Source organism: Dendrobates tinctorius, unplaced genomic scaffold, assembly GCF_039654945.1.
Source record: "Dendrobates tinctorius isolate UK_male_01 unplaced genomic scaffold, ASM3965494v1 ptg000018l, whole genome shotgun sequence".
In the NCBI taxonomy this organism is placed as follows: Eukaryota; Metazoa; Chordata; class Amphibia; order Anura; family Dendrobatidae; genus Dendrobates; species Dendrobates tinctorius.
Window position 1 is genome coordinate 11,747,254 of NW_027361686.1, and position 25,270 is coordinate 11,772,523.

The following is a 25,270-nucleotide window of genomic DNA, read 5'->3' on the forward strand; positions in this document are numbered from 1 at the left end:
CTCATCCTCCAGCTCCCCTTCTCACGTCCACACACTTCCCCTTCCCTGCACAGAGTGCCCAAATTTACCTCCTCCCGACCACAGAGAGGAGCTCCTCAGCAGTCAGATTCAGAGGTCTCCCTGCTGGACTGGAGTGGGAAAGGTGTTGTGTGTTGGTTTCACTGCTAGAGAGATCCTTCGTTGCTCCCAAGCTTGACAACACACTCCCAAGGAGGAAGGCAATGCCACAGTGGCGACCGTACTCTTGGGGAGGCCACAAGTGCACTGAGGCCCAGCCACTGCTGGATGATGCTGCTGGTACATTGACCCAGACCACTACATTCCCCTCGCACTCTACACAGCCAGAATCTGACCCAGATGAAACTCAGGTTCCCCTTCCCGCATACTATACCACCTTACACGGTGACAAAGAGGAAGGTGCAGATGAAAGTGCAGGTTCCTTGAGCAGGTGGTGGGGCATACTCATGGGCGATGGCACTGGCACAGGGCACCGCATAGTACGCAAAAGTGTTTCTGCCGGTGGGAGGGCCTAAACAGCCAAGTGCAGTGAGATGGAAGATGGGGACGACAAGGAGTTCAGAGTAGTGCAGGGATGCCCTAGCAAGGAGACTTATGTAATTGTTTTCAATGTTGGGACAGCAATTTTTGGGGAGCACTATACACTGGTGAATGATATATGGGGCCCACCATACACTGGAGCATTCCAAAGGTGGACATCAGACACTGGAGCAGCATTTACAGGTCCCATTATACACTAGAGCAGTAGAAATGGGGCCCATTATATATGGAGCATTATTTGGGCCCATAAGACAGTGGAGCTTCATCCATTGGGACCAACATATACTGTAGCATTATGTGGAGCTCATCATATACGGTTTGAAACATATGGGAATAATGATTCTGTATGGAGAAATATATGGGCCTCATTATACTGTATGGAGTTATATACTGTCCGTTTTTGGAGGTATTGGAGAATTTAAAATGGATATCAGTCATGAGATGTATTTTTCATTGTACTATACTGCTATTTCTCTGCCATATCGGAGCATCATGAGTTGTGGTATGTGTTAAAGGGGCGCTCTTTGGCCCTGGGCCCACGAAAACCTGGAGCCAGCCCTAACCCCCCACAACTGTAGCCAAATAACCCCCATTTTTCAGTGTGTAACTAGTATTATGAAGTTAATTAAGGTTGACAAGCTTCAGTAACAAGAATTTATGCTTTTGGCATTCAAATGGGCACTGTTGGTGTGTTTCCTGTCCTCCTCTCACTGCCGACTTTAATTCTCCATTGACTTACATTGGGTTTCGTGTTTCGGGACGACCCCGACTTTTCCCTATAGTCGGCCGATTTTGCTCGACCCGACTTTTGGAAAAGTCGGGTTTCATGAAACGAAACTCGACCCTAAAAAAACAAAAGTCGCTCAACACTACTAATAATTATACTCTAGATTGGGAAAACAGACTTTGGTTCACAATTTATTCCAGAAAATTTGCAAAAAAGGCCACAAAATTGTCCTATTCTCATACCTTAAATGAAAGTCTGTATGAAATGAATTTTAAAATACTAGCTAGATGGTATTATACACCAACAAAACTCAACAAAATTCTGCCAGACTAATCACATAGTTGTTGGAGGGAGTGAGGTCAAAAAGAAAATCTCTTTCATATTCTTTGGGATTGTCCACAAATAAAAAAAGTATGGAAAGAGTCGTTCAACTTAATTGAGAAGGTATGTGACTTGGAGATACCCACCTCACCTCAATTAGCAATATTAACATTAGATTCAGACACCCTTGATCCTAGGTTAATACCCATAGTTACTCATATCCTTATGGTCACAAAATCATTAGTAGTCTGTCTCCAAGTGGAAACGAACAATTACTCCAACAATCTCTGAGGTGATTGAGAAAATGTCAAAAAACAATATATTTGAGCTTTCCAATGCAATGAGAAACAATTCAGTTTTGATACTACATAAGATGGTCCCTTTGGAATAACATTTCTTCCTATTATAAGGCCTCTTTCACACATCAGGTTTTCGCCGTCAGGCGCGATCCGGCGCTTTTGACAGAAACCGGATCCGGCGAAATGCAATGCCGGATCCGGTTCCCCCCCCATTGACTTTCATTTGCGCCGGATCGCGCCGGATGGCCATGCGTTTCATCCGGTTTTCGCCGGATCCGGCAATGTGTCGCGATCCGGCGTCTGGAAAAAACGGTGACTGTAACGTTTTTTGTCTCCGGCGAAAAAGCCGGACGCGCCGGATCCGGCGCGTCCGGCTTTTTCACACAATGAAAGCCTATGAGCGCCGCAATGCGCCGGATCCGGCAAAAGCCGGATCCAGCGGCCGGATCCGGTTTTTTGGTCTGAGCATGCTCAGTAGCTCTGCCCACAAGAGATATAAAAGCAAGACAGTGGGACCCACAGCCACACCCAACATGCCACCCAAGAAAGCAACCAAGCGAAGCAGGAGAAGGCAGGAGACCACTGCAGCACCATCCGCACCACCACCACCCCAAATGGAGCAGCAAATAGAACATGCTGAGGAGGGGAGGCCAGCAGCAGATGAGAGACGGTAATTATCAAATCACCCATTCCTCCAAACTAGGGCTATTGAATATCAAGATATTCATTGGCCCTTTGTTTCTCTTTATTCAACAGCCGCCCAATAGATGCAGCAGCAGCAGCAGCAGCAATGGCAGCAGCTGGAACACCACCCACAGGCATGGAGTGTGGCCACCAGGAAGACAGCACATCATCTTCTGGGAGCCCTCCCTCGCATCGTCAGCGTTTGACGGTAAGTTTTTATTTCCAAAATCCATCTTCTCTGTAATACATGTCTATTCATTGCCTTTTATTTCAAAACAGGAATCACAAGATGAAGAGGAGCTCCCAGAAGAAGAAGGAAGGGGTGGACAGACACCTGGAGTGGGCTCACAATTGGTAAGTTTTTTGCATCAAACGCAGAAACACAACATCACACTACACACAACACATAGAAAACAATGTTCTGCAGACCACACACAGCAAACAAATGCCTACATCCAAAGACATAACATTTTTTGTTTTCTTCTCTAGTCTTCCCAATCTGGTGCTTGGCCAAGAGGTCCTCGCAGTGCCTACCAGGGTCGTCGGCGACAGCAACGCGGCGGTCACCAGCGTGTAAGTATAAATATTTTTGCTTTGTTTTTTTGCACTTTTTATTTCATTTCTTTTGTGGAGGCTAATTATGTTATTTTTGTCTTTTTCTTTAACAGCCTTCACAGCGTGCTCCCGACTCTGACGGTGAGGATGGAGGGATTGATGTGGACCGCCTCATCGATCTCGTCAGAGAAAGGGAGCCGCTCTGGAATATGGCTGACCGCCGCCACGCTGACCTGATCGTTACCCGACGACTCTGGGAGGAAATCTGTTCGCTCCTTGTGGGCCGCTGGGAGGACCTCGAAGCTCGGGCCCAGATTAAAGAGCGTAAGTATATACAGTACCGGTTGCTTGATGTAAACCAGTGTTTCCCGAACTCCAGTCCTCGTGGTCCCCACGGATCATGTGTTCAGGATTTCTATTTACTATGGAAATCCTGAAAACATGACCCCTGGGGACCATGAGGACTGGAGTTTGGGAAACACTGATGTTGTATACTAACCACTCCTTTCTCGTTTCAGGGAACAGAATTGTGAATCGGTGGCGGTCTGTGAGAGATCGTTTCAAGAAGGAGTTCGATAAAGAGATGCGGGCCCCGAGTGGATCTGGAGGACGCAGGAGCAAGTACAAGTACGCAGAAGCCCTGTCGTTCCTCCGGGAAACAATGGTCACCAGAAGGTAAATATTACACACCACATGTGAAAAAAAATGTTATATGTAAATTTTTTTTTCAGCCAGGGCCATACCATGTCAGTATTTTAATTTTTTTTTTTCTCTTTATTCCACAGCACGGTGAGCAGCACTCGGGAGCCGGCACGATTGGACCCTTCTGAGGCGATCCCTGAGGAGACCGGCACCGAGGGACACTTCGACCGCCCCGGTACATCTGCACCTTCCCAGCCTTCCCACACATTCGACCCATCTGTCCTATCCACCAGCACAGGAGCATCGTGGCCGCCTACATTACATGAAGCTGCTGGTGAGGAGATCGCTTTCCCTTTACCCCACCCTTCTGCCCCTGCCACCTCTAGTACACCTGCGGGTACTGGGCGGCAGCGGCAGAGGGGTCAGGAAAAGACTTATGCGCCAGAGTTCTTGCATCTGAATGCATCTTTCCAGAACTGTCTAAAAGTCTTGTCAGAGCAAATCTCCGCAGGCTATCAGCAGATCAACTCCAGCATTCTGGAGGTGAAGACACTTCTGCAAACCATGCATTCAGAAGCAAGATCTTCGCCAAACCACACCTTTTTCAGGTCTGTTGTGGAGCGCATGGAAACGCTCTCTCCTGCCCAGCAGATGCATGTAATGCATTCATGCCACGCTGCTCTCCAGCAAGTTACCTCCCAACCTCCTCCTCCTCCCACCACAGTAGTTCCTCCACCTGCACCCCCTCCAGCCACTTTCCATCCTCCCCCTCCTATTACATCTACACCCCCTCCAGCCACTTTCCATCCTCCCCCTCCTATTACATACCATCCACCTCCAGCCACTTTCCATCCTCCCCCTCCTATTACATACCATCCACGTCCCCAGCACCATCCACCTCCCCAGCACCATCCACCTCCCCAGCACCATCCACCTCCCCAGCACCAGCAACCTCCCCAGCACCAGCAACCTCCCCAGTACCAGCAACCTCCACAGTACCTGCAAACTCCCCAGTACCAGCAACCTCCCCAGTACCAGACATCTCCCCACTTCCAGCAACCTGCCCCGTACCAGACATCTCCCCACTTCCAGCAACCTGCCCCGTACCAGACATCTCCCCACTTCCAGCAACCTGCCCCGTACCAAACTCCTTCCCCATACAACTTGCCATCAACATCATCTGCTCCTACAGTCCCTGCCCAACCCTCCACTCCACCACCCACCACCTCTTCTGCTTCCCACATGTCCACCCATTCTGTAGTTTTTTCCACACCTTCACCTCTAACTGTTCCTTCCCCACCACGATCCCAGTCCTCTCTCCACACTCCCAGTGTCGAAGTGTCCCGCAGCCCCTACAGCAGTATTTCCACCACACACTACACAGATTTATAATGTGTGTATTTAAATAAAAATGACCAGTTTTATGGTTTCAGTTTTATAGTTTCAAAGTTTTATTAAACAAGTTTATTAAAATTTTAAAAAAGTTTACTAAAAAAAACATTTTTCAATAAAAGTTAAATTATTTTACACTGGTTGTCTGTCATTTCTTTCTGCGGCGAAAAAGGTTAAATACAGGGTATTTAAAAGGTGAAATGGTATTCAAAACTAGGTATATAACTGTGGGTAAATTTTAGCTTTTTGCCACAGTTGTGTTCCTGGTTGTGTTTGAAGCAAAGTATTTCACCTAAAAAGTTGTGTTTATTGTTGGTGATTTCCTAACAATGTACACAACTTTTGTTAAAAGGTGAAATACTTTGCATAAAACACAACCAGGTACACACCTGTGGCCTAAAGCTAAAAATAGAGACCATGACAAGATAGCCAACTTTGGTTGGCAAAGGTATATACTGTTGGTACAGAAGGTACACAAGTTTGGTTAGGGCACAAATCTTTCACACTCTGTCATCCTGCCAGTGTACTCTGCCTTGAGGTGACATAAAGTATAGTGCAAAATTGTCCCTCATTACTGAAACCGTCACAGAACCTCTAGTGGTAATGTCATGGTAATCTTGCAAGGTGGTTTCTTCAGAGGTGTCCTCAATGGAAATGGGTTCCTTGCAGATAACAAAATTGTGGAGTACCACGCACGCTTTGATCACCTCGTCCACAGTTTCTGTCTTGAGGTTGATCGCAGTCAATAGGACCCGCCATTTGGCTGTCAGAATACCAAAGGTACATTCAACCATTCTTCTTGCTCTTGTGAGGCGGTAATTAAAAATGCGTTTTGGTCTTGTCAATCCTCTGCTAGAGTACGGTTTCAAAAGGTGTTCTGACAGCTGGAAGGCTTCATCCCCTACACAGACAAATGGCATAGGTGGACCAGATGTTTGCGGCAGCGGTCTAGGTGGTGGGAACTGGAAGGTGTTTCCATACAGTTTACGCCCCATGGCAGACAGTTTGAAAACTTGAGAGTCATTGGAGCGGCCATAGGCCCCAATATCAACCGCAATAAATTTGTATTCCGCGTCAGCGATGGCCATGAGGACAATTGAAAAATATTTCTTGTAATTGAAATATTCCGATCCCGATCCAGCTGGCTTTACAATGCGGATATGTTTCCCGTCCACAGCGCCCAAGCAGTTTGGAAACTGACATATCTGTTGAAACTTGTCAGCAATTTCAATCCACCTCTCTGTTGTGGGCTCTGGTAAAAACTCTTCAGCTAAGGAGTCCCACAGTGCACGGCATGTGTACTTCACTATTCCAGATATGGTGGAAATCCCGAGTCTGTACTGGAAATGCAGTGACGAAAGGGATTCTCCAGTTGCAAGAAATCTGTGGGGAATTAAAAAACAATAAATTAGTTTTAAATCACAGCATTACATACCAAAACTGACCTATAACACTTGGAGATACAAATTACCACCAACAAGATTGCAGTGAAAGTGTGCTCTGATGCGATCATATCCAATAAATGTGGCTTACCTTAAAGTCACCATCAGACGCTCTGCGGGTGAAACAGAGAAGCGGCAATAGGTGTCCGCTTTTCTTATGAGGTGTGCAATGCGCTCCACCAAGTAATCAAAATTCTCCATTTTCATCCTAACATATCCAAAAAATGTATCTGGGTTTCGTCGAAGGTCCATGCATAGTGTAGAATAGACTCCACGCGTCATTCTCTTGGCTGTGATGGGGTGGATCCACAAACGTCGTCTACGATGCCTGATGCGCTGCTGTCTCGCTCTCTCCTTCTCCAGAACAATCACCCTCAAACGATTTGCCTCCGCTGTAAAATCCGCCAAATTCTTCAAAATATTTCCAATGACAACATCCATCTTCGCCAGTAACTTGCTCTTCTCTCCAACCTGCACTTTCTCCTCTACAACCTGTCAAAGAAGGGCTGTAGGAACATGCTATATATAGTTTTCCAGTAGCCAATCCTGTTCGGAAGGCCACAAGGGTCAATTTTAAAAACCGGATCCGGCGTAATCCGTCGAAAAACGGATAGAAAAACGGATGAACCGGATGAGACGGATCCGGTTTTGTCTGTCCAGAAAAAGACGGATCCGCCAGAAAACCGGATCCGTCACATCCGGTTTTACGAAACATTTGCCGGATCCGGCGTTCCGGCACGACGCCGGATCGCGCCTGACGCCGAAAACCTGATGTGTGAAAGTAGCCTAAGAGTCTCTTCCATTTCTTCTCCCACTTCAGATTGAAACACAGAAACCATATTATCGTATTATAAATATTTTTTGAGTGCTTTATATTTTCTGAGTACTTTGGCTCAGTTCGCCTTTATTTGGTTATTTTTGTTTTCTTTGGTGTTTAGTTTTTTTGCTAGATGTAAGACTCCCCTTTCTTCTCCCTTAATCACCTTCCCTTTCACCCCTCTCTTATGTTACTTCCTCTTTAAGTAAATTAAATAAATTGGTTGCTGCATATATAATTTGTGTGCAGTGTATCCCATTCCTCAAAAACTTAATACAAATAACTTGATTAAAAAAATTATGTTTCAAAAATTGTGGCAATGTAAAGTATACATGTGGGAAATGTTATTTATTAAAGGGAACCTGTCACTGGGAATAACGCTGTTCACCTGCAGATATGGGGTTAATGTTAACAGCGTTATGATGCTGTCCGGCGCCTGCACGCAGTTGTACGCAGCGGGGAGAAAATGATCTTTATTCCTCCCAGCAGCATTTGGTATTCAGTCATGGTGGTGGCGCTGATTCAGTCACCGCTCTGAGTATACACAGCGGCCGCTGTAACCACCCCCAGCCCTGACTGACACTTACTCTACATTGAGACTCAGCTGTCAGTCAGGGCCGGGGGTGTGCCTATGCTGTTAACCTGTAGATTAATTGCACATCTACAGGTAAATAGTGTTATTTCTGGTGACAGGTCCCCTTTAGCTATTTTGTGTGACATGATTTAAGGGCATAAAAATTAAAAGTTTCAAAATTGCACCATTTTAAAATTTTTTGCCAAATTTCCATATTTTTAATAAATGCAAGTCATATCTAATAAATGTTACCACTATCATGAAGAACAATATGTCTCAAGAAAACATTCTCAAAATCAGTGGGATCCGAGTTATTACCTCATAAAGTGACAGTGCTAAGAAATGGAAAATTTGGCTTTAAATTGTCTCAGTCACTAAGAGTTTCTGGTGTATGCAGTGCACACAAAAATAATAAGATCAGAATAAACTTAGATAGTTTTGAACATTAACTGCTGCTCTATCAATGATCCAGTCCAAGAAAGCAACCTAGCATGTATGCCCCAACACACTGCATGATACTGGAACACAGCAATGCTACGTGCCATTGTTTACTGTTACTTTTCAGATAACAAAGAAGCAATTATTAATGTGTCAGTGATGTGATTGCAGAACACAAATGAGAGTTTGCTGAATTTCCATTTGTGATCCAATTACACCAAAGAATTGCATTGATGCACTTGTGAACTTTCAGATGATATGCTGCTGTTAATGTTATTTTAAAATACACGTAAGTAAATTATCACCAATAAAAATGACAATAAATAATAAACATGATTAAATTATTTTAGGTCTTACCTTTTTTAAATTTTGATGATAAATTATGCCAATCAGGAGACAGAATACAGCTAATGATATCAGATAACCTTTGTACGATAGGAGGTAGTTCATTATGTCTACAAATAAAAATCAATTATTAAACATCTATATACATTTTTTTTAATCTCTCTCTTATTCTACCTTTATACCATATTAAAATGACTCAAGGAAAAGTGCAGTATTAAGATCACCAATAAACAATAACAATAAAGTTATTGCACTCATGGAAAAGTTCAAGGACAACTTGGACAATTAAAATCCAAACAATGAAAGAAACCGAAAAAATGTCCAATAATAATCAATTTATTAATTAAGTATAATTCAAAATAAATAATAGATAATACAGGGGGAGAGGCCAATGCCAAGGAATAGGCACAACCGGGGACAATAATGAGTTCTATGCCATATATAAAATAGAATTCATATAACACAATGCAATAGGTAGAATAAATGAATAAAGTGCTTAACTCCAGAGGCAAAAGAAAAGTGTAAGTATAAGAGCTAAGTGCTATACCTCTTGTTCTGCTGAAGTCCCCGGGTGTCACACAACACTTACTCATATCTTATTGGTTGCTTTGCCCTTTTATACCCTCTCACGCCTGGATGAGGCCACACCCTGATGAAGGTACCCCGAAATGCGCGTCGAGGCTGGCACATCCCGGGGACTTCAGCAGCACAAGAGGTATAGCACTTAGCTCTTATACTTACACTTTTCTTTTGCCTCTGGAGTTAATTAACACGTTCACATGTTGGATTGGAGCTCCTACATAGCTCTTTTTGCATCGCATTTTATTTATTGTGATATTTTTCACATTTTGTTAACTGTTGCTGCACTGATTTATATGCATTAGCACTTTATATATAAATGAGTTTTATATGGTTGTTGGCACATTTATGTTGTAATTCAGCACAAGCACTTTATTCATTTATTCTAGCTCTTGCATTGTGTTATATGAATTCTATTTTATATATGGCATAGAACTCATTATTGTCCCCGGTTGTGCCTATTCCATGGCATTGGCCTCTCCCCCTGTATTATCTATTATTTATTTTTAATTATACTTACTTAATAAATTATTATTGGACATTTTTTTGGTTTCTTTCGTTGTTTGGAATTTATACCATATATATATATCTATGTCTCTAATCTATCTATCTATAGGCACAGACTTGCCCACAGGGGAACAGGTGAATCCCTCGGTGTGCCTCTAGGCAGTATTTGGCACCCAATTCCTACTGTTGTCATGCCAGCATCTCGCACGCCTTCTCAGCACCACCTGATTCACTGCATGCACCATTCTGCTTCTCCATCGTCAGATCATCTCCCTGAGCTGCCTTGTGCTCACTGCCAGCTCTGGTCCTAGAGAATATCCACCCAGCTATAGGGAGGTGCGGCTAGATCCTACGGGAATTTATCCCCCCTGTATCCTGTAGGGTTTTCTTTCCTTAGCCTATCCATGGTCGGCAGCAGGTTTATAGGCAACACCTCCCATCACTCCTTACCCAATCAACTGCTTGTGTCTGGTTCCCATGGGTGCATGTTTGTTCTGTCTCACCCGTTATCGACCCGGCTTGCATACCAGGCCTGGCTGACCTCTCCACTCTTAACCTTGGTTTTAAACTCTCATCCCTTCAGGACACCCCTACTTACCACACATACAGAAATCTATGTGCCTTCAATACCCCGTAGCTTATGATCAATCTACATCCATCTTTAACTTCATCCACCTCCATCTCCTGCCCAGACTTAGCATTGTCACATTATGAAAAAACATGGGAAAGTACTTTGGCTGAAGCAGCACCTGCTGCATGCTGACAGACCCAGCACAGATGGCGGCAGCACTGGCAAACGCTGCAAACAGGTTTTTTCCAACAGTGCTCTAAAAGTACTGAGCATTAAAATCACTTTTAGCAGAACACTTCATCCACTATAAGTTCTTGCTTAAAACTTAGAACTAGAGTTGAGCGAAACGGGTCGAAAAATTTCAAAAGTCGCCGACTGTTGGTAAAGTCGGGTTTCATGAAACGAAACCCGACCCTAGGGTGAGGTCGGCCACGAACTCGGCGACTTTAGCGCCAAAGTCGCGTTTCAAAAGTTTGTTTTCCGCCCTTTTTCAGCCAATCAGGATCCACGGACACTGTGGGCAACGTGATGACATAGGCAGGGGTCACCACCAACTTTGAGAAGGGCATGCAAGTGATTGGCTTGCTTTGGGGGGCGTCACAGGGGGTATAAAAGGGCGTGCACACCGACCACCATGTTACTCATGCTGATCTCAGAATAGGGAGAGCTGCTGCTGCTGATGATTCTGTAGGGAGAGCATTAGGCAGGGAAGAAGACACCAAAAACTGCTTCTGCTGCTAGCGATTTTGCCTGTACAACACACCAGTCACTGTGTGTGCAGTGCAAGTGGAGGCTATATTTTGCTGGATCAGCTGTGTTGGTTGTTAGGCTGCCTTATAAGGCTTCCTGATAGCTGCATTGCTGTTTTCCCACTGCTCTGCAAACTGCTTTTTTAAAAGCAATCCAAATTTTTTTTTCTTGTCCTGGTGAGGTACTGAGCGTGCATTTTTTCACACCATACAGCGGTGTACGCTCCTCACACAGTACCGTGTAACGGCTGTTATCACGGGCACAGTGAAGCTATCTGTGTGTGACTCTAATAAAAAACACTCTGTAAGAATAAGTCGAGGACATGTTCCGTTCTTACAGACCTCCACCTTCTAGTTTTGTCTGTTTTTCAAACAGTTAAGTATATTTGCTGTTTGATCACATTCAAAACTATAGAGAGACAGCGTGTGTCAGTCCGTAAACTTAAAAAACACGGAGCTTGACAATTTTACAGACACCGGACAGCGGTGTACGTGCACGCTCCTCTCTCAGTACCATGTAACGGCTGTTATCACGGCCACAGTGAAGCTATCTGTGTGTGACTCTGTAAGAATAAGTCGAGGACATGTTCCGTTCTTACAGACCTACACTCTAGGGAGATTCCTATTCTGCCCAATTCTATATACACCTTGTAGTTTGTCATACACTAGCCAATTTCTGCCTGTGACATAGCGGTGTGATATTCACTGGGCCTCACACAATCCAACAGTGTCCACAAGTGTGTTCAGAAATTCTACATCTCCCCTGTCCTATAGTGACATTTTTCACACCTGCAACATTGAGCCTGTGACATAGCGGTGTGATATTCACTGGGCCCCACACAATCCAACAGTGTCCACAAGTGTGTTCAGAAATTCTACATCTCCCCTGTCCTATAGTGACATTTTTCACACCTGCAACATTGAGACTGTGACATAGCGGTGTGATATTCACTGGGACTCACACAATCCAACAGTGTCCACAAGTGTGTTCAGAAATTCTACATCTCCCTAGTCCTATAGTGACATTTTTCACACCTGCGACATTGAGCCTGTGACATAGCGGTGTGATATTCACTGGGCCTCACACAATCCAACAGTGTCCACAAGTGTGTTCAGAAATTCTACATCTCCCCTGTCCTCTAGTGACATTTTTCACACCTGCGACATTGAGCCTGTGATATAGCGGTGTGATATTCACTGGGCCTCACACAACCCAACAGTGTCCACAAGTGTGTTCAGAAATTCTACATCTCCCCTGTCCTATAGTGACATTTTTCACACCTGCGACATTAAGCCTGTGACATAGCGGTGTGATATTCACTGGGCCTCACACAATCCAAGTGTCCACAAGTGTGTTCAGAAATTCTACATCTCCCCTCTCCTATATACACCTTGTACCTTGTTTTACATTACTATATAGTTTGTGGGATTTTGTGTACATTTTTACCAAAAATGAGGAAGGCTGGTGGAAGAGGCCGTGGAATTGGGCGGGGGTTGCCAGCTGGTAATGATGGTGTTGGTGGTGGATCTGATGGTAGTGGCAAAAGCAAAATAGGACCGAATGCAGGAGGTGTTGAGCCTGCGTTATCGTCTGGCTACACAAGGACTCGAAGGCTTAGTTTTCTAGGAGTTGGCAAACCGCTTTTAAAGCCAGAGCTTCAGGAAAAAGTTTTGGCTTACATTGCTGACTCATCCTCCAGCTCTATTGCCTCCTCTTCTGAAGTTGTAAAAAATAAAAGCACTGAGTCGTCATTGGAGGCTCATGTTCATGAACCACATCTTTCCTTGTGTTCTTCACCCCAACCAAGATTGAAGGATGACGCAGGCCATACAACTGATTACTCCATGGAGCTGTTTTCACATACCATGCCTGGGTTATCAAGTGAAATGGTGAATTACCCAGGCCAAGATGAATCTGACATGGAGTGCACTGATGCACAGCCACTGATAGATGATTCTGCTGGTACATTCACTCAGAGCACTACATTGTCCTCGCAGTGTAATGAGCCAGGTTCTGACCCTGATGAGACTCAGGTGCCCCTTCCCACATACTATACCACCATACACGGTGACACAGAGGAAGGTGCACATGACATTGAAGAGGAGGTGATGGATGACCCAGTTGTTGACCCAGATTGGCATCCATTGGGGGAAGAGGGTGCTGCTTCCAATAGCTCAGATGAGGAGGAGGAGCATCCACAGCAGACTTCATCGCAACAGCTGTTATCTGGCAGGCCCGGAGCACTCCAAAGACAGGTTCCAAAAATCAAAAGAGTTGCTGGACAGCTTGTCCAGACGGTCAAAATAGCACAGCGTGCTAGGCCGCAAAATGTCTTCCAAAGTAGAAAGAGTGCAGTGTGGCACTTTTTTGAACAAAATCCTCATGATCAGGCCAAGGTTATCTGTAAGAAGTGCGCAAAGACCTTTAGCTGAAAAATTTGAATACCAGTTGCATGCTTAGACATTTAACCAGCATGCACTTGCAAGCGTGGACACAACACCAAACCTCAAGTACCACATGTGCAACTGATCACAAAGAAGGTATTCAGCAACGCTACATTGTTTCCCCCAACTGTAAGCCCACCGGTTAGCACAGCAGCAAATGTTGAGGTGTTGTTGCAAGGCCAAAGCAGTCAGGGAATCCCACTGTTATATCAACGAAAGACTGAATCTAGGCCATCAGAAAGAACACCAACTCCATCACCATCATCAACACTCTCTCAGTCCGCCCTGTCCACCGTTAGTTCCACCATATGCAGCTCTCAAGTCCAGCTCACCCTCCCAGAGACTATGAGTAGGTCAAGAAAGTACTCAGTCTCTCATCCGCGTACACTGGGTTTGAACGCCCACATTGCCAAACTAATCTCGTTAGAGATGATGCCCTATCGGTTGGTGGAAAGCGCAGCTTTCCGCGAACTCATGGCCTATAGAGTACCACGCTATGACCTACCCAATCGCCACTTCTTCTCTCGCAAAGCCATCCCAGCCCTCCACCATCATGTGAAAGACCGCATTGTCCATGCACTCAAGCAGTCAGTGAGTGGAAAGATGCACCTCACAACTGATGCATGGTCCAGTCGGCATGGCCAGGGCCGTTACATGTCTATCACTGCGCACTGGGTTAATGTGGTGGATGCAGGGTCCACAGGGGACAGCGGTGGTGGGACAGTGCTGCCTAGCCCATGGTATAGGAAACAGTTGGCTGTAGGCGTTCGACCCTCCTCCTCCTCCTCCAGAAGCGAAAGCCCGTCCACAGAGCGCAGTCGTACGAGCACTCCATCTGCAGCTGCCACTGTTGCACACGAGGTGTCCCCCTATCGAGCAGCTAATGGAAAGCGTCAGCAGGCTGTGTTGCAGATGATGTGTTTGGGCGACAGACACACCGCGGAGGTGCTGGCCGAGTACTTTCAGCGACAAACTTAGTCATGGCTGCGCAGTATACATCTTGAGGCAGGCAAGGTAGTTAGTGATAACGGCCGTAATTTTGTGGCAGCCATAGCCCTTTCAAAACTCAGCCACATACCTTGCTTGGCTCACACCTTGAACCTGGTGGTGCAGTGCTTCCTCAACAATTATCCGGAGTTAACAGCCCTGCTCCAGAAGGTGCGAAGACTGTGCGCGCACATCCGCCGGTCGCCTGTACACTCCATTCGTACGCAGAAGCTGCAGCGATTGCTCCACCTTCCCAACCACCGCCTCATTATCGATATTGCAACAAGGTGGAACTCCACTCTGCACATGGTTGAGTGTTATGAACGAGTCACCGTAGGAGGCAAAAACAGAAATATTAGCTAAGTCCAGAAAACCAGACAAGTTGGCAGCTATCGGATTGCAGACCCCTGAACCTATCAACAACAACTAGCAGTAGCCGTGGGGGGTTCCTACGGTGCCCGAGACCCCTCAATCACAGCCGGAGAACTAAATAGCCTAAAGACGGAAAGGGAAATCTAAACTGCCCCAGAGCAGACCCCAAAGCAATAGGCAGCCCCCAACATATAATGACGGTGAAGCAAGATGAAAAAACACTCACACAGATAGAAAGATAGGCTGAGCAAATGATGGGGCCCAAGCTAACTAAAAAGGACAGGATAGAAAAGCTACTGTCTGCAAGCCGCCAAAACCCTATCAAAACAAGAGCCAACAGACTGATAGGGAAAAAAGCCCTGAAGACGCTAGGCTTCAAAAAGACTATATCAGTACTCCGGTATTTTCTGAAGACAGAGCAAAAAGGAATTCAGCTCACTCCAGCAGGGAATGGCAGAAATCCAGAAAAACAAGGCAAAACAAAACCAAAACACAAATGCAAAAAGCAGAGCAGAAAACTTAGCTTTTGAGGAGCAGGAATCACACTGGTCTCCTAGAATCCCTCTGAGAAATCACCAGCAAGGCAGAAGGACGTAGGCTGCATTATATCCAGTCAGCAATTCCAGTCACCCAGTCATCATCATCCTGCTCAGGTGCTTGGTAATCAGCCTCACTACCTTCCCTCACCAGAAGAGGGAGTTCATCAGACCTCAATGGTGAAGGGGAAAATGAACTCACAACAGTTGAGCGGCTGTGCGAACAGAGGCAGGCCATAATGCCTTTGTGGGAGGATACACGGCCAGGCACTTTGAGAGCAGACATGGAGTTTTCAGGTGTGCAGTGGTCGAAGCTGAAATACCTCTGTAAAGTCCTTCAGTGTTTTGAGGAATGCACACGGCTGGTAAGCACAGACGACGCCATCCTAAGCATGAGCATCCCACTTATGCGTCTGCTCATGCAAACTTTGATGCACCTTAAGGAGCAGGCGTCTGCAGCCAATGTTGACGAGGAGGAAGAGGAGGAGGGAATCCTTGATGACATTCAGCCATTGTCTGCTCAGGGACCTCTCCTGGACGAAATGGAGGAAGAAGAGGAGGAGGAGGAGGATGATGGGGATGATTACTTAGGGGAGGAGGATGCATCTCGTGGGGCAAGTGAAAATGTTGGCATGGCAAGGTCTGGTACAGGGTTTGTGCATGACTGGAGGGATGTGGATTTGCCAGAAAGTGCTCCTCCAACCAGCACTCGCAGTGCATCATTGACACCGGGAACATTGGTACACATGTCAGATTATGCCTTGCAGATTATAAAAAGGGACCCCCGCATTGCCAAAATGAAGAACGATGACGACTACTGGTTGGCCAGCATCCTGGATCCACGCTATAAAAGCAAATTACAAAACATCACGCCACACGAGAACCTTGACCTAATATTGGCTAATAAACAAGCAACTCTGGTAAACCGGTTGTTTGAGGCATTCCCAGTACACAGCAGCGGTGATGGTTCTCACACGAGCCGTACGGGCAGGGGGCAGCTTGGCAGAGGTGTTCGTGGTGCACACAGCAGAAGTGGCGTTGGAGACAGGGGTTTCGTGACAATATTGTGGACTGATTTTTCAAGTACCGCTCACACAACTGGTAATACTGCATCGATGGAAAGTGACAGGAGACAGCAGTTGTCAACTATGGTTACAAACTACTTTTCCTCCCATATCGATGTTCTCCCGCACAGGTCATTCCCCTTTGATTATTGGGCCGCTAAACTGGACACCTGGCCTGAATTGGCACAATATGCCTTACAGGAGCTCGCTTGCCCAGCTGCAAGTGTGCTATCGGAAAGAGTATTCAGTGCAGCTGGATCAATCCTGACAGAAAAAAGGACCCGTCCGTCAACCCATAATGTGGATGATCTAACCTTCATTAAAATGAACCATGCATGGGTTTCCAAGGATTTTGTCCAACCTTCCCTTGATGACACATAGGTTGCCAGAAAAATGGCTTGCTTTGGTCCTCCTCCTATTCCGCGAACTTGACCTATTTCGCCTTTTGCAGCAGCTGAATGTCCCACATCAACATATGCCACTTTGTAAACCGCCCTAACTGGGCTGCCCCCCCCATGGCCGGGGTCACCACCTAGCGCACGAAACCGTGCGAGCGCCGTTGCCCTAGACAGGTGGGTAGGCCGACTCTTGGGCGCGGGCACTGGCACAGGGTCCCTCATAGTGCAATCAAGTGTCTCTGACGGTGGTGGTGCACACCCGCCGTCAGACACACCGCCATACTATGAGGGGCCCAGTGCCAGTACCGACGCCCACGAGTGTGCCCCCCTTGCTTGGGCAGGGCCCCAGCATTTGCAATGTTTACCTCTCCCTGCTCCTCCGCTGTGTAGTCTGGGCTGTCAAATCCTTCACTGGGAGTGCCACTACAAATTGATTGAACTGAAAGATGATGGTTAAGATGTAGCTATGCCCTGTCCTGCTGGCCGGGCTACAGCTCCAGATGATCAATGGCTTCCATTTCTTATGGACGTCGACTCACAATGACATGCAGTGGTTGTTTATCATCAGCTTTCACAGTTTTCCTACTCACAAACGTGTGACATTCCGGCGCACATTTTAAAATGTGCCCTCTCATGCCAATCAAATAGAATCGCCTACGGCCTGTGGCTTCTGTCTTTTGCACTCCAAAGTTACGTGACAGATCATGATAGCCAGTGAGCACCATGTTTACATCGCTTCCTGTGATAAAAATTTGATTGAGATGAGTAACAGTGATGGAATCAACGGAAGTGCGATACAGCAAGACTTTATTCACAAAAAAATGTTTTCACTGTCTCAACACACAAAAATTAATTGAGGGTCAGCATCGCCTATGAGAATTGTGACAGAAGTTTTTCCCGTGAATAGTAATTCCTAGATTTCTGCAATCACTAGCCTTTATGTCAGTAATTGTATGCATCTCATTTCCTATTGCGGAGAGGCTGGACTGTATTACTGAGACAGAAATATATATGAAGATTTAAAAATAACACCAAAAGTATATAGTTGTGTACGCCTCAAATGCATTTCCTTTTTTCCACTTTTTGGATTGCTGTGTAATCCATGCTGAGAACACGGAGATTTTACATGTTTAAACTATGCTATATATACCTGCTATCCAGTGATAAAGTACCCTTTCTCAACTTTGTACAATCTGGTCAAATCCATACTGGGCCTGAGAGCATCTGAGTCTGCCTCCTGATCTTTAGACATATTTTTTTAATGTGTAAACTAGGCTACATATATACGTGTTATCCGGTGAAACTGTACCCTTTATCAACTTTCTACAATGTTGTTGAATCCATACAGGGCCTGAGAACGGCTGCCGAGCTGTTAAGCAAGCTACAGCACCTGTGGTTTGGACACGTAATTTTTTCAGGAATGACGGTTAGGCCTAACTCCGGAATTGCGGTTGACCTGAACTTACTGGGAAATCATCGTTCGTTCGCGGGGAATAATCTGAATCCCAGATCCCCATCACTAACGGAGTTCAGCAGGTTAACTGCACCTGTAAGCGACAAAAGCTGGTCCTTTCAGTGTAGCGTGCATGCAGCCCTGGACATGTACGGGAATGCTGTTATTGCTCGATCTCACGTGCCAGAGCCTCGCTTATCCCTCTAGTAAGCTTGACGCGTACTGCGGGGGCATGCCGGAGTCTTGATTGTTAACGGAATAAAGCTGAGAAATTGCTAGCACAACTACAAACACACATACCACACCACACACAGAATCGACAAAGCTTTCAAAGTGTGCATCTTTTCTTTAGGTGGCATGGTTGTGGTTTCCCGGGTGGAGTCCAATTAAGCCACAGGCTCCACTCCTGGTGGTGCCCTTTTGGACATTCCTTTAAGGTTCAGCTTTGCAATCATACTGACCCCGGAAACCAAAAAACTTTGCCTTCATGGACGCTGTTTGGAGGTTCGTGGGAATAACGCCGCCCGATCAGCATTCGGCATATGGGTCGCCCTCCCAGGGCTGTGGGGTACTCGGTACCGGGCCGGTGTCAGTGGGATGTGTCACAGCAGCGGTGACCCGGACGGTGGCCCTGGGCGCCCATGTAAATGGCGTGGTATAATGGTAAAGAGTTTATATAGATAGTTTGATGCCACCTGTGGTGTTCGGCAACATAGATGTTAGGCCGACGCTGCATGCAGATCCTCTGGGACTGATGGTGTTGTGCAGCAAAGATGGTGAAGCTCCTCACAGGTGGAGCTGGAGTCCCAGGGAAGTATAGATGTAGTGATGGGGGAAAGGCACAGGCGGTGTAGGTGCTGGTACCCAGATGTAGCGGTGCTGGAATAACTGTAGGACCCCAGAGCGTGCAGTTCCAAAGCTTTTCTCACAGTCTGCAGGTTACACAGATGCCTGCCTCCGTGCAGTGTCCTCCGGGTCAGGACCTCTGCCAACCTCCGGGACCAGAATGGAAAGCTCCCTTCCAACACTCCACCAACATGTACCTTCCTGAACGTCTCCTTTCTAGCGCTTGTGGGGGAAGCACTCACAGGACCGTGGTTCACTGAAGCGCCTCCTGTCTAACAGATGTTCCTCAGACTTTACTTGTATGGCAGACAGCTGTAGCCTTTTCCTTCAGGCTCCCACACGTCGATGCTGGGGCCTCCGAGCCTTAGTTGGGTACAGAGCATTTATAGCTGCTACTTCCCCCGGTTTCTGCTGCAGGAACGTCAGTGTCCCTACAAACTCGGAGACCGGAATCGGGACCATGCGCTCCAGCTAGGAGTGAGCCTTAACTCTGCTCATCCTCCAGCTCCCCTTCTCACGTCCACACACTGCCCCTTCCCTGCACAGAGTGCCCTAACTTACCTCCTCCCGACCACAGAGAGCAGCTCCTCAGCAGTCAGGTTCAGAGGTCTCCCTGCTAGCCTGGAGTGGGAAATGTGTTGGGTGTTGGTTTCACTTCTAGAGAGATCCTTCGTTACTCCCAAGCTTGACAACACACTCCCTAGGAGGAAGGTAATGCCACAGTGGCGACCGTACTCTTGGGGACGCCACAAGTGCACTGAGGTCCAGCCACTGCTGGATGATGCTGCTGGTACATTGACCCAGACCACTACATTCCCCTCGCACTCTACACTGCCAGAATCTGACCCAGAGGAAACTCAGGTTCCCCTTCCCACATACTATACCACCTTACACGGTGACAAAGAGGAAGGTGCAGATGAAAGTGCAGGTTCCTTGAGCAGGTGGGAGTGGCATACTCATGGGCGATGGCACTGGCACAGGGCACCGCATAGTACGCAAAAGTGTCTCTGCCGGTGGGAGGGCCTAAACAGCCAAGTGCAGTGAGATGGAAGATGGGGACGACAAGGAGTTCAGAGTAGTGCTGGGATTCCCTAGCAAGGAGACTTATGTAATTGTTTTCAAGGTTGGGACAGCAATTTTTGGGGAGCACTATACTCTGGTGAATGATATATGGGGCCCACCATACACTGGAGCATTCCAAAGGTGGACATCAGACACTGGAGCAGCATTTACAGGGCCCATTATACACTGGAGCAGTAGAAATGGGGCCCATTATATATGGAGCATTATTTGGGCCCATAAGACAGTGGAGCTTCATCCATAGGGACCAACATATACTATAGCATTATGTGGAGCTCATCATATACGGTTTGAAACATTATATGGGATCAATGATTCCATATGGAGAAATACACTCACTGGCCACTTTATTAGGTACACCTGTCCAACTGTGTGTTAAGACTTAATTTCTAATCAGCCAATCACATGGCGGCAACTCAGTGCATTTAGGCATGTAGACATGGTCAAGACAATCTCCTGCAGTTCAAACCGAGCATCAGTATGGGGAAGAAAGGTGATTTGAGTGCCTTTGAACGTGGCAAGATTGTTGGTGCCAGAAGGGCTGGTCTGAGTATTTCAGAAACTGCTGATCTACTGGGATTTTCACGCACAACCATCTCTAGGGTTTACAGAGAATGGTCCGAAAAAGAAAAAAAATCCAGTGAGCGGCAGTTCTGTGGCCGGAAATGCCTTGTTGATGCCAGAGGTCAGAGGAGAATGGGCATACTGGTTCGAGCTGATAGAAAGGCAACAGTGACTCAAATTGCCACCCGTTACAACCAAGGTAGGCAGAAGAGCATCTCTGAACGCACAGTGCGTCGAACTTTGAGGCAGATGGGCTACAGCAGCAGAAGACCACACTGGGTACCACTCCTCTCAGCTAAGAACAGGCATCTGATGGCTACTTTCAGCAGGATAATGCGCCATGTCATAAAGCTCGAATCATCTCAGATTGGTTTCTTGAACATGACAATGAGTTCACTGTACTCAAATGGCCTCCTCAGTCACCAGATCTCAATCCAATAGAGCATCTTTGGGATGTGGTGGAACGGGAGATTCGCATCAGGGATGTGCAGCCGACAAATCTGCGCCAACTGTGTGATGCCATCATGTCAATATGGTCCAAAATCTCTGAGGAATGCTTCCAGCACCTTGTTGAATCTCTGCCACGAAGAATTGAGGCAGTTCTGAAGGCAAAAGGGGGTCCAACCCGTTACTAGCATGGTGTACCTAATAAAGTGGCCAGTGAGTGTATATGGGCCTCATTACTCTGTATAGCACACTAAGCGCTGGCCATAATACTGAATGGAGTTATATACTGTCCGTTTTGGGAGGTATTGGAGAATTTAAAATGGATATCACTCATGAGATGTAAGAAGTGAAGTATTTTTCATTGTACTATACTGCTATTTCTCTGCCGTATCGGAGCATCATGAGTTCTGGTATGTGTTAAAGGCGCGCTCTTTGGCCCTGGGCCCACGAAAACCTGGAGCCAGCCCTACCCCCCGCCACTGTAGCCAAATAACCCCCATTTTTCAGTACGTAACTAGTATTATGAAGTAAATTAAGGTTGACAAGCTTAAGTAATAAGAATTGATGCTTTTGGCATTCAAATGGGCACTGTAGGTGTATTTCCTGTCCTCCTCTCACTGCCGACTTTAATTCCCCATTGACTTACATTGGGTTTCGTGTTTCGGTCGGACCCCCGACATTTCCCTATAGTCGGCTGATTTTGCTCGACCCGACTTTTGGAAAAGTCGGGTTTCATGAAACGAAACTCGACCCTAAAAGACCAAAAGTCGCTCAACTCTACTTAGAACTCTTCTCACCATCCGGCCAAAGAAGCCTACTTCACCACCCTCATCACAACAGTAACCGCCAATACAAAACAACTTTTCAAAATTTTCCATTTACTTCTAAGCATCAAAGTACAGGTACCCATCACCAACCTCAGTGCTTATTTCCAAGAAAATAATAAAACATATCAGGACATTTTCACCAAATCCCCTCACAGTTTACATCCCCTTCCCTCCTGCGCCTCAAGTTCACTTTCCATCTTTGAATCTGTTACACAAAAAGTTACCAGGCTCCTCTCTTCTTCTTGCCCTACAACCTATGACCCTATTCACCATGCACCAATGACCCTATTCCCTGATGTCTTCTTCAGTCCCTCTCCCTGGATGCAGAGTCCATTTAATTTAAATATTTAACCTCTCTCTTTCTTCCAGAATCTTTCCCTCCTCATTCAAACAAGCTGTCATAACCCATTTAATAAAAAGCTGTACTAACTATAGACCAGTCTCTTATCTCATCTTCATCTCTAAACTCCTGGAACACTTAGGGTACCGTTACACTTAGCGATGCACCAGCGATCCCGACAACTATATGGATCGCTGGTGCATCGCTAAGTGGTCGCTAGTGAGCTGCCACACAGGCAGATCTCACCAGCGACATAGCAGGGGTCGGGGGTCACTACTTACCTGTCAGACGCGGAAATCCTGACATCCTCCCACCCTCATCCACGCATCACTCGTCGGCGCCACAGGAAGCCCAGCAGGAAGCCCCAGACGAGAAATGGTAAAGGACATTCTCGTGCGATCAGCGATGAGCAGCAGGGGAGCCGGTCGGAGGTAAGTATCAGACATAGTGATATCACTAGCAATATCGCTGCTACGTCACTAAATCGGTGACGTTACAGCAATATTGCTAGCGATATCGCTATGTGTAACGGGGGCTTTAGCCCACTCTCCTCTAATCTGCTATTTCTCAGATAATTCTCTTGTTGACCCTTTACTATCTGGTTTCTGCTCTCAACACTCTACTGAAATTGCCCTAAATAAAGTCATTATCTATCTACTAACAGCTAAAAGTAGTGATCACTACTCCCTATTGATTCTACTGGATCTTTCAGCAGCATTTAACACTGTGGATTACCAGTTCCTTCTCACTATGCTCTGCTCTCTTGGCGACAAAGAAACTGCTCTCTCTTGATTCTCCTTCTACCTTTCTGACCGCTTCTTCACTGAATCAATTGCGGCTCTTTTTTCCCCTCCTCTTCCCTTTATTGTCAGGGTTCCTCAGGGCTCAGTCCTAGGCCCCCTTCTCTTTCTCTATACACTGCCCCAATTAGACAAACCATCAGCAGATTTGGTTCCCAGTATCATCTCTATGCTGATCGAGTAGGAGGATCGACCGGGCTAGGGCTACTTCATGCCTCTCTGGGCTTAAACTGTCGGGTTTGTCACCATCGTTGCTGGGGGGAAACCTTTCTGACCTGGACAGACCTGAGCATCTGACTTTAAGGGGCGTGTCAGTGATAAAAGGAAGGGAGCCGCGCGCTTTCGGGGCTTTTGGTGGGAGGAGAGCTGACCCCTAGGAAGAAGGTTGACTCCGTCTCCACTCGGCCTGACAAACCTTTCAGCCAGGTCAACCGCCTTCCGCCCTCTTGCATGCTGATTGTGCGCTATCTGACCGCCTATAATCTCAGACTGAGAACCATAGCTGCCATCGCAGACCGGTGTTCCCGACCAGGTCCGACATGCTCAACACCACGGAGCCTCTTTACCACCCTGTACGCAAGGGTGCTTCCGGGGCCTGCGCCCCAGGATCTCACACTATGCACTCAGTGCCAGAGTGCTTCACTCATTCTCCTCCGTGCACCTGGACTGAGAGTCTTCACCAAGAAAAGCCAAGGAGCATCGCTGCAGGACAACGACTGTGAGGTAACTTCATCCGGGACCGTTTGAATGCCGTCTTGCAACACCTCCACCGCCATTAGGGACTCTTCCAACCTCCCTCCATCTAGGAGCTATGAACTGATAAGCTTTCACATCTTATTTGTTGACTCTTCTCTCTGCAAAGTGTTTATTGCACATTGTCTGTGTACTGCGTACCATTTTACCATTGTAATCCCCGCGCTCACTGCGAGGAGCATAAACTGCTACTTTTATTCTTGCATAAAACACCTGTTAACTTTTGGTGTGCCTCCTGCTCGTCACTGCATCCCGCATTCCTGCTAGCATACTTCACTTGGTGTAGATGGCAGTCTAACAGCACAGAGGTGGCAGACCAGGCAGTTGGGGGCAGCCCCAGGTCCAGTATTTCACTAGGGGCAATGTTGTTTAATTTGCCAAAATTCTCTGGTAATAACACCATGTTATGGAGATGGACTGAACACATACGGGGCATGATGAGAATGCACCCCATGACTACTGCACTGGAGGCTGAAGTGGCTATTATGTCATTAGACAGGGAGGCCAGAGATTCGGTTATGTTAAGTGCCCCCAGGGTGCGTAATACTTTTAATAAAGTACTCCAGATATTAGAAAAGACCCACGGAGACCCCACTGACGTGGGGGAGTTGAGGACACGTCTCTTCAGCTGCATGCAGAGAGAGGGGGAGACTGTAATGCAGTATATGAACGCTTTACAGGCATTGCCTACTGCAATTGTACGAAAAGATGGCATGGGCATATGGCTGACGGACATAATGCTGCAAAACCGTTTAGTGACAGGCTTGTGGGATGCCCTGACAAAACAGGCCCTGCGCGAGCGTGTACAGGTGAACCCCCGTTTGACTTTGACAGAAATAGGGAGCAAAGCTAGCACACATGAACAGGCACAGGGGGTGACAGTCTCAGCGGTGAAGGTCCGGAGTGTGGAAGTGTCCGTGAATGCTATTGCTGAACCACAATGGGTGGAAGAAATGAGGAAGGAGCTTCAAAATATAAAAAGGGAATTAGCTGAGGTCAGGAAAAAGACAGAGGCTGCCAATGCTTCCTGGGCCTGGGAGGGTCCCGAGTCCTGGCGGGATTCCAGAATGCTCCGCCAGCAGACACCTCTCACGTGCTTCAATTGTGGCAGAAGTGGGCATTTTGCGCTGGAGTATATGCGGGAGGACCCAGTCCCAT

At 46.7% G+C, this 25,270-nt stretch overlaps 1 protein-coding gene across 2 annotated transcripts in view; it reads right to left on the reverse strand.

Annotated features, from left to right (window-relative positions):
• LOC141082544 (NXPE family member 1-like) overlaps positions 1 to 25,270 on the reverse strand; it is a 264,550-nt gene that overhangs the window by 216,046 nt on the left and 23,234 nt on the right. For both annotated transcript variants that reach the window (XM_073566464.1, XM_073566465.1), the window contains exon 2: positions 8,807 to 8,904. In XM_073566464.1, the coding sequence (XP_073422565.1) occupies positions 8,807 to 8,899 (93 nt within the window). In that variant the 5' untranslated portion in view covers positions 8,900 to 8,904. The remainder of the gene's footprint in view (positions 1 to 8,806; positions 8,905 to 25,270) is intronic.